General features: G+C 42.8%; 1 protein-coding gene across 1 annotated transcript in view; it reads left to right on the top strand.

Moving 5' to 3' along the window:
- Nucleotides 1–9,613, top strand: part of LOC134225401 (UDP-glucuronic acid decarboxylase 1) — a 42,113-nt gene extending 32,500 nt beyond the window's left edge. Inside the window, exons 3-5 of the mRNA XM_062705445.1 lie at nt 8,014–8,601; nt 8,663–8,929; nt 8,999–9,613. Of these exons, the coding sequence (XP_062561429.1) occupies nt 8,014–8,601; nt 8,663–8,929; nt 8,999–9,115 (972 nt within the window). The 3' untranslated portion in view covers nt 9,116–9,613. The remainder of the gene's footprint in view (nt 1–8,013; nt 8,602–8,662; nt 8,930–8,998) is intronic.
- Nucleotides 9,614–10,191: the final 578 nt, after the last annotated feature.

Below are 10,191 nucleotides of genomic sequence, written 5' to 3'. Positions count from 1 at the left end.
TTGCAAAATTCAATCAAGTTTAATTGAAAGCCTACTTTCAAGAGACCCGGAAGCCTCCTTTCAAGAGGCCCGGAAGCCTCCTTTCAAGAGGCCCGGAAGCCTCCTTTCAAGAGGCCCGGAAGCCTCCTTTCAAGAGGCCCGGAAGCCTCCTTTCAAGAGGCCCGGAAGCCTCCTTTCAAGAGGCCCGGAAGCCTCCTTTCAAGAGGCCCGGAAGCCTCCTTTCAAGAGGCCCGGAAGCCTCCTTTCAAGAGGCCCGGAAGCCTCCTTTCAAGAGGCCCGGAAGCCTCCTTTCAAGAGGCCCGGAAGCCTCCTTTCAAGAGGCCCGGAAGCCTCCTTTCAAGAGGCCCGGAAGCCTCCTTTCAAGAGGCCCGGAAGCCTCCTTTCAAGAGGCCCGGAAGCCTCCTTTCAAGAGGCCCGGAAGCCTCCTTTCAAGAGGCCCGGAAGCCTCCTTTCAAGAGGCCCGGAAGCCTCCTTTCAAGAGGCCCGGAAGCCTCCTTTCAAGAGGCCCGAAAGCCTCCTTTCAAGAGGCCCGGAAGCCTCTTTCCAAGAGGCCCGGAAGCATCCTTTCAAGAGGCCCGGAAGCCTCCCTTCAAGAGGCTCGGAAGCCTCCTTTCAAGAGGCCCGGAAGCCTCCTTTCAAGAGGCTCGAAAGCCTCCATTCAAGAGGCCCGGAAGCCTCCTTTCAAGAGGCCCGGAAGCCTCCTTTCAAGAGGCCCGGAAGCCTCCTTTCAAGAGGCCCGGCAGCCTCCTTTCAAGAGGCCCGGCAGCCTCCTTTCAAGAGGCCCGGCAGCCTCCTTTCAAGAGGCCCGGCAGCCTCCTTTCAAGAGGCCCGGCAGCCTCCTTTCAAGAGGCCCGGCAGCCTCCTTTCAAGAGGCCCGGCAGCCTCCTTTCAAGAGGCCCGGCAGCCTCCTTTCAAGAGGCCCGGCAGCCTCCTTTCAAGAGGCCCGGCAGCCTCCTTTCAAGAGGCCTGGCAGCCTCCTTTCAAGAGGCCCGGCAGCCTCCTTTCAAGAGGCCCGGCAGCCTCCTTTCAAGAGGCCCGGCAGCCTCCTTTCAAGAGGCCCGGCAGCCTCCTTTCAAGAGGCCCGGCAGCCTCCTTTCAAGAGGCCCGGCAGCCTCCTTTCAAGAGGCCCGGCAGCCTCCTTTCAAGAGGCCCGGCAGCCTCCTTTCAAGAGGCCCGGCAGCCTCCTTTCAAGAGGCCCGGCAGCCTCCTTTCAAGAGGCCCGGCAGCCTCCTTTCAAGAGGCCCGGCAGCCTCCTTTCAAGAGGCCCGGCAGCCTCCTTTCAAGAGGCCCGGCAGCCTCCTTTCAAGAGGCCCGGCAGCCTCCTTTCAAGAGGCCCGGCAGCCTCCTTTCAAGAGGCCCGGCATCCTCCTTTCAAGAGGCCCGGCAGCCTCCTTTCAAGAGGCCCGGCAGCCTCCTTTCAAGAGGCCCGGAAGCCTCCTTTCAAGAGGCCCAGAAGCCTTCTTTCAAGAGGCCCGGACGACTCCTTTCAAGAGGCCCGGAAGTCTCCTTTCAACAGGCCCAGAAGTCTCCTTTCAAGAGGCCCGGAAGCCTTCTTTCAAGAGTCCCGAAAGTCTCCTTTCAAGAGGCCCGGACGACTCCTTTCAAGAGGCCTAGAAGTTTTCTTTCAAGATGCTCGGAAGTCTCTCTTCAAGGAGCTTGGAATTCATCTTTCTTGGGGCATGGAAGCCTACGTTCAAGAGGCTTAGAGGCATCATTTCAAGATGCTTAGAAGCCTCCTTTTAAGTGGCTCAAAAGCCGTCTTTCAAGAGGCTCGGAAGCCTCTCATCAAGACCTCAGGAATCCCGCAGGAAAATTCTCAGGAATCCTCCGATTCTTAGGATTCTCAGGAATTATTATTGAAAATAATTCATAATTCTTGAACATAATCTAAATGCGAATGCGTCAATTACAAAATAAACCAAACATTCACACGCTATCAGATCGTGTCTAATCGTCACCGCATGGCGACTTTTACTGAATGAATGAAATCTACTAGAGCCAACAGTAAACCAAACCGAATACGAAGACATTCGCTCGCTTACATGCGTCGATTTTCAAGGGTGTCTTTAAGACACTGTCTTACGATTTGGACGAAAATAAAAAAAAGAAGGAAATTGCTGACGAAATAATCATTTTCAGAAAAATTGTTATGGCATGCTTCCTACAAAATAACCCTTACATTTGATAGCGCAAATACAACTCTTACGTGTTTCGAAATCTAAAGCACAAATAATCGATTTTCTAAATCATGTAGGGTAACCGTACCCTTAGTGGAGGTAGCACCAATAGTGGAGGTAGTGGGGTTTTAATGAGATTTGTCATAATTATACACTTTACGATGGTTTCAGTTGATGCGTCGTGCTTTAAATATCATGTTAAATGCAACTTATCTTAAGATTTCGCTTGAAAAACTATTGAAAACAATGATTTTCCTTAACAAAATTGACTCCCTTGCACCTATAGTGGTGCAACTGTACCAATAGTGGCGAGTCTCATAAGAAATCAATGGATGGCACCACTATAGGAACCAAAATTAATTTTTACCGCCACTAAAGGAACAGTGTACCCATAGTGGTGCAAGCTATTTTTGGTAATTGTTGATGTTATATGACATCTATCTCATTTCTGTTAACAAGTTTATTAGTTTATCTATTGACTAAGATATTAAAGCAGTAAATTTCCCATAATTATCAATTTTTAAAAAATATTTTCTTTTGTTGATCTACTAATACCTCCACTATTGGTACCGTTACCCTACGCCATTGTTGAAAAATTGCCAGTTTGTCTACCAGCTGATCCGTGCTTTTGAGCCTCCTTTCGTACGGCATTGGTGACATCCATCATGTGTTTACTTTACAAACGATCCCACCACTTACTATGGGGAATCAGGTGGCCGAAAATAAAAAAAAATCGACTTTCTCTGATTCGTAATTCAAGTTGACCTACTAAATGCTAATGCTTTGGAGCATTAAACCCCAGCATATCAGCACTCTAAGCCATTAGGCTAAGGCATTAGAGCCAGACACTTTTTAGTTCTTGAAAAATCAATGCATTATTCAACTGTCAATATCTTCGGCTACAGTAGCTCTTTTCCAACTCTTTAAAAAGTTTCTGAAAGCTTGTTTCATGGACTTGCGAAGAACGGGTTAGTTATGGGAAAATAGGTAGTGAAACATCCGAAAATGAACCGAAGAAAAAAAATTTTTTTTTTATACAAAAAGTTCCATACAAAAAAAGTTTCTCAAAGTTTCGCTTAGCGACTACCACTACGACTTTCTTTGGACCTCCCAGAAGGCATTAAAACAAATTCCAGCTGCTCATGGCTGCAAATCTGCGATTCCGATCACTTTTTCGAAAAAAGTCATTAATTTTGAAACATTAAATGTAATTATTCTCATAATACACGGCAGACTGTGATGGGCTGGATACAAATCCCATGCGTATGACAAAAGAGTTACGAAAATACTCTAGGCTTCATTTGAAATTATTTCATAAAAAGTAAAATTTTGATATTAATTAAAATCCAATATGTGAATACAAGAAGCAAAAATGTCTGTACCTAAGGACATCTTTCGATAATTATTGGTATGTACCTAGGTGAAAGAAGAGAAGACAAGACAAGAGAAGAAAATTTACATGACGTTTTCATTCGTGCTATGAACTCGTCGGATCCTTTGATAAGCTCCCTCAACTTAGGTAAGCGACTTCAAAATAAATCTAATCTGGAATATCCAGAAGATGTTCAAAGTTTTTTAGTGACTGAAACTTCTTGCAATACAACAGATTCGAGTACAGAAAAATATTCCATAGCAGATATTTTAATCGATCTTGAAGAAATAAATTATGATTTTGTTGAGGATGTTCATGTACATAATGAATAAATAAATGTTGTTGCAGTATACTTATATATCTTGAAGCTTTTATTGCATGGAGTTCGTTTAGCTTTAATAGAGCTTTATATTGTATTCCCTTTACTTGTTTTACGGGTTAAGAGCCTGAACCAATCTGAAAAATCCTACAAAGACAACATGTTACGTATGTAGATGCAATGGCCTGTATTTGACGGAGTCCTTGTGCAACTTAGAACATCTGTACAACTCAATTCACATAAAAACAGTATACAATTTTCTAGTTTGAACTCTACAGGTCTGCGCTGCAATAAAATACACATCTATAGACTGCTGTGTACATGAGACATTCGTAGATAAAAGGGATATATTCCATAGAGATCAAAGGTCTGTATTCCAGGGAGTTTTGAGACCTTAGAAGTAATAACCTGCCGACCTGCAAAACAAGTATTTCACATCTTTTAGACAATAATCTACGATATAAGTGTGAAATATTGCAGAAATGAAATGAAAATATTTTCGGCCACCTACTTGTATGGAGCCGCCCCATAGTGCACTTGCGGAGAACGAACGGCCGAACGCGTAGTGTTCCCGAACAAGATTTCGAAGTGAACATCGCGATGAAAATTGGTGTTCGATGACTTTTGTTAATAATTTTAAATTGAGGATTATAAGTAAACTGCAAATCACACAATGCTCCATCAAAGGACATTTTGATGACAAAGAAGCTTAAGAATGTTAGAATCTCACTGCACATATATTCATCTCATCGCAAAACAAAGAAATACAGCACCAATCTCGTCGCTTCTTTTTGCTAACAAGCGTGCTCACTGGTGAAAAAAATCACAAAAATAAGAAACAACCCAAATTCCTTTTCATTGCTTTGTTTTTGATTAGATGGAAATAGGAACTATGTGATGAAGTGCCGAACCGTTCCCCTACACGAAAAAAGCAAGTTTTTCTTGGCACTTTTTGGATTGTTTGCATAATTACTGTACTAACAAACACTTTTACCAACATAAGGTCAAAGAAGCTTAAAAAGTTGAGACTTTAAGCTTGCGTTCTGTGTGCTGACTCAGAGTCTACAAATGATAGTTAATGAAATAAAGGGCGATGAATTTGACTTAAATTTAAAACATAGAATTTTAGTATAACTCACTTAGCAGTGATCCAGTGATTGTCCAACGGTCCATCGCACAACATAATTTGCAATTGCAAAAATTAACATCTGAGACCAGAGAGCGAAATCCATCCAAAATGTCACGTGTCATTTGAATGACATTTTGCCTTCCGCGACTCAAATTACATATTTACAGGAATGTCTTGTTACATCTCCCTCCTTAGCCGTGCGATAAGATGCACGACTACAAAGCAAGACCATGCTGATGGTGGTTGGATTCGATTCCCGGTGCCAGTCTAGGCAATTCTCGGTTTGGAAATTGTCTCGACTTTCCTGGGCATAAAAGTATCATCGTGTTAGTCTCATGATATACGAATGCAGAAATGCTAACTTGGATTAGAAACCTTGCAGTTAATAACTGTGGAAGTGCTTAATGAACACTGAACAGCTGCGAGGCGGCAATGTCCCAGTGGGGAATGTAATGCCAATGAAGAAGAAGAATAAGAAATCTTGTTAGACAAGGTGTTTGGGAGTGATCCTGCCCACCCTTAGCTACATCTCTGGAATCCAGTTCGAAATGTTTCATGCCTTCCATCAAATACCATACTCTCAAACTATAATATTGTGAAAGAGAAATTGATAGGTTCAGCACGTTATATAACAATGACTAGTAAGAGCTTGGCCTCTGCTCTATAAAGATGTTCTGTTCAATTTGTAATCCGTTTTTAAACTGTTTAATTTAAGTATCCGTTGTAAATATAATTGTATCGTGATTAACTAATAAATGTTTTAAATACGATGTATCATCAAACGTCGCGTGTTATATGTTGGAGTCCTGTTATATGTTGGAGTACAAACGAAGGAAATTCGGAACCATCCTCAAGGTTCCATAAGGAATACAAAGAGTTTATCACTCACCTGTACAATTTGGCAATCAGGACAGACCATTTTGTGTTGGGGATTGAAGTTATATGTACAGTCCACTTCAAGGAATCATCAATTCAGGGACTCTTCCCCAACATTTGCTCACCCACCTTCATTTCTTTTCAGAAATTCCGTAATTTCAGGGTGGGGGAGTATGTTTAGTTGTACAACTCCAAAAATTACTATTCGCTACCCCCTCAACCGAGCACCACGACAGGCGACTTACGAATAGCGTGGAAGGCGGCGTGAAATACACTTTTGAGTGAATAAAAAGAGAAACAAGATAGCCATTGCGATAGCCGGTCAGGGACCGATAATTTGTTATTATATTAAGTTAATAAATGTAGTAATGTTGTGTAAAAATTGTAAATAAAGTGTTAGAATGTCTAGTGTAATGTAAATAAAAGTGTTATAAAATAAACTGTAATGTGTCGTGTTGTGCAATACAAATACGAGTTTTCAAACCCCATCCGATCGGAAGAAACCCCACCAAACCGTTGCTCATCGGTAGCTCCAAATAAAGGAAGGAGATCACATACAGTCCACTCGATACCCACCCGCAGAGGGAGAACCATTCCGAGGTCCAACACAAGGCATGGCACATTTGAGCGCTATAAGTTCGTCATACTTCATGAATTAATTTAAAGCTTCTGAAAAAAGTTCTGGGAAAATTATACAAATGAATGTCAATGGCTTTTACAACACTACTTCGGCCGAATGGCTCTTCCCGTCATTCGCCGAAAAGCCCTTTGATCGCCATTTAGCCGAATGACACACTCATTTGAAGGTCATGTAGTCACATTCCATTTGGCTGAAAGCGACATACAGCCTAAGAAACATTCGGCCGAACTGGTAACTTGTCCAAAAAAGCTATTTACCCTAACAGGGTATTCGACAGAACAAAAGTTGTTTGGTCGAAATGGTCTTTTCGCCGAGAAAGTCTTTTGCCCGAACAGATCATTTGGTCGAAAATATTGTTTGGTAGAAATGGTCGTTTGGCAGAAAGAGCCATATGTCTCGAAAATGTCCTATCTGCAAAATAACCAGTTCGGCCAAAGGGCATTTTCTGTCAAATGAATCATCCAGCTAAACGACTTTTTTTTCGAGAAAATGACCAATCTTTCTGCCAAAAGAAAAATTCTATTTCACCGATAAATTCTTCAGATTTACTTTAACCTTAACCTTTAAACCTTAAATTTTGTAACTACAAAATTATAAGAAAATTCGAATTTCAACTAAACCATCCCAAAATCAATATTTAAATAAAGCCATAATCAACGTTGGCTGTCTTGCCCCATATGGCGATCTTGTCCTACTTACGGAGCTATCAATCTAAGAATATTCCCTTGTCTTGAATTTGAAAGTCATAATTCTAAATTGCTGATTTTATTAATGTCGCCTAGGTCTTTGCCGATTATATCGAGTCGTGCTATCTCTTATATTGCTCGTAATTATTGGTTTTACAGGCGGCTTATTGGGCCTGCGCAATCCTCCTGTCTCGTCGGAGGGCCGTCGTGTCACGTCTGTTTTGTGTCCCACCTGACACCAGGACTTGGACTTGTGCGCTTTGAGCGGTACACGGTCGCTCAGGTGGGGCCTACTTGCGAATAAATGCAGCTTTTTATAGGAATTTAACAGAGCCCACTGTCATAACACACCACATCCTATGCAAGCACCACAACTCGCTTATGGCCTGGGGAGGGATCGTCAAGCCCTTGGACATAGTCCCTGCTGCCTACAAAGCATGTTCAACGTTTTATTTATGTAATTATTAAGACAAATACTTTATATTTGGAGGACACCCAGCCCGTAGGGTATGCCAAGAAAACTAAAATTTGCATTTCTAAAGGTAATAAAATATATGGACCTAGCAGAATAGATAGCGGTTCTATTTAGGGTCAATTTCTTCACCTCCGCTAGGCCTTAAACCATGCTTAAACGTATGGGTAAGCACCGCTTAAGAGTTAAGCGAAGGTGAAGAAATCGGCCCTTAGTGTGAAAGCCACTTCGGTCTTATATTGTTAACAAATAAAATCAAATTAATTCGATCTCTACATAACATTGTTTTTAATCATACTCTCCCTATGATTATTTAAAGTAGAATTTCCTTCTGTTTTACAGATTACCGGTGGTGCTGGCTTCGTCGGTTCCCATCTGGTCGATTACCTGATGATGCGGGGCCACGAGGTGATCGTCGCGGACAATTTCTTCACTGGGCGGAAGCGCAATGTCGAACACTGGCTGGGCCACGAAAACTTCGAACTGATCCACCACGACATTGTCAATCCACTGTTCATCGAGGTGGATGAAATCTATCATCTGGCCAGTCCGGCGAGCCCACCGCACTACATGTACAACCCGGTGAAGACAATCAAAACCAACACCTTGGGCACGATCAACATGCTCGGTCTGGCGAAGCGAGTTGGCGCCAAAGTGCTGATTGCGAGCACATCGGAGGTGTACGGGGACCCGGACGTGCATCCTCAACCGGAAACATATTGGGGTCACGTGAACCCCATTGGGCCCCGAGCCTGTTACGACGAGGGTAAACGGGTTGCCGAAACGCTGAGTTATGCCTATGCCAAGCAGGAGAACGTCAATGTTCGTGTGGCGCGGATTTTTAATACGTACGGCCCACGGATGCACATGAACGATGGCCGGGTGGTGTCCAACTTCATCATTCAGGCATTGCAGAATAAGTCAATTACGGTACTATCACTACTATCTGGCTTCTGATCTTTCTCAGATGACAAGTCTGACCTTTTTACAGATGTATGGCAGTGGTAAGCAGACCAGATCGTTCCAGTATGTGTCTGATCTGGTGGACGGCATGGTTGCTCTGATGGCATCCAACTACACTCAACCGGTCAATTTGGGCAACCCGGTGGAACGCACTATCCAGGACTTTGCCGAAATAATTCGCGATCTGGTGGGCGGCAGGAGTAAAATCGTCGAGCTTCCGGCAGTAGAGGACGATCCACAGCGGCGCAAGCCGGACATTTCACGCGCCAAGAAGTATCTCAACTGGGAACCGCGGGTAAGTTCTTTGACATTGTGGATTAAATTTAGGTAAATTTGATGTTCAATTCATCATTGTATCTGGAAGGTTCCACTGAAGGAGGGACTCATCAAAACGGTGGAATATTTCCGAAAAGAACTGGCTCGGTCCAATCACTCCCAACGGAATATTTTCGTGCCGGAAACGACTGAAAACGAGAACTAGCATAAGGGACCCGGTTAAGTGGTTGAAGCGATGAACGGTTTGTGTGGTATGTTAAACGGTTTTCATATCTTAGTCACGGTGTTGTGAGTGGTAGAAACGATTTATTCGAGTGTTACGGCTGTTAGCAGATGTGAATGTTCTGTTTTCGTTGTTACTTTCCTTTGTGCTCTTCCATTGATTCCGAACATTCAATATACCCTTCTTTCATGACAGTACAAATTTCTACCATCTTCATTCGGTCATTTGGCTAGCAGTTTCTTGTTCATCGTTTCATGATGCACCTGAGGTGATAAATGCTCCCATGGTTTTGGGTCTATTGTGTACAGAGTACAAATTCTGATATCGATTAACCCAATTGATTAGTTTAATCTTTATGTAGTATAACAGCTCTTATGTTGGATCTTTTGTGCATATATTTCCAGAACCTTCCTCTAGTCTTGTTATAATTTTGTGAATATTTTTATGTAAACTAAAGAAAAAAAATAGTGAATAGTAAAAGTGGTGTTTACTGTTCGTGGTCATAGATATCACAGCCATATTATGCTGTTAGGATATATTATAAGGTGGGAAGCGGAAAAACGCAGTGTAGAATGAATTATTGGTAGTGGCTGGTTTTCTACCCGCCGCTGCAGCATCCAGGCGATATCGTATATGCGAAAATAGCCAACATGAGTTAACCGCAAAAAAAAATGTATGGCGAAACACATCTAACGCGGGTTTTCTCAAAATTAGGAACTTTTCATGAAAAAAATATTTGGTACCGGTTATGTAGGAAGATACCCGCTACTACGCTTATCAAATATTTTTTCGATAAAGGTGCTTAATTTTGAGAAATCGAACCTTAGATGCCTTTCGCCATTCTGATTTCAGAAAGTTAACTCCTAGTGAGCCGCTGTAAGCAGGCGATTCATTCATATGCACAAGAGCACAAGTATGAGACATCGGTGATCGGGGCAATATGGGCCATCATTTCTTTTGGGAGAGAAAAGTCTCGTACAATATGGTCATTTTTGCCTTTCTTGATTACTGGACCCGGAGCTCATATATGGACTCGGAGACCCATAGTGTTATATACC

Source organism: Armigeres subalbatus, chromosome 3 (assembly GCF_024139115.2).
Source record: "Armigeres subalbatus isolate Guangzhou_Male chromosome 3, GZ_Asu_2, whole genome shotgun sequence".
Classification (NCBI taxonomy): Eukaryota; Metazoa; Arthropoda; class Insecta; order Diptera; family Culicidae; genus Armigeres; species Armigeres subalbatus.
Note: the sequence above shows the minus strand (reverse complement) of the source record. Positions and strands in the feature narration are given on the sequence as shown.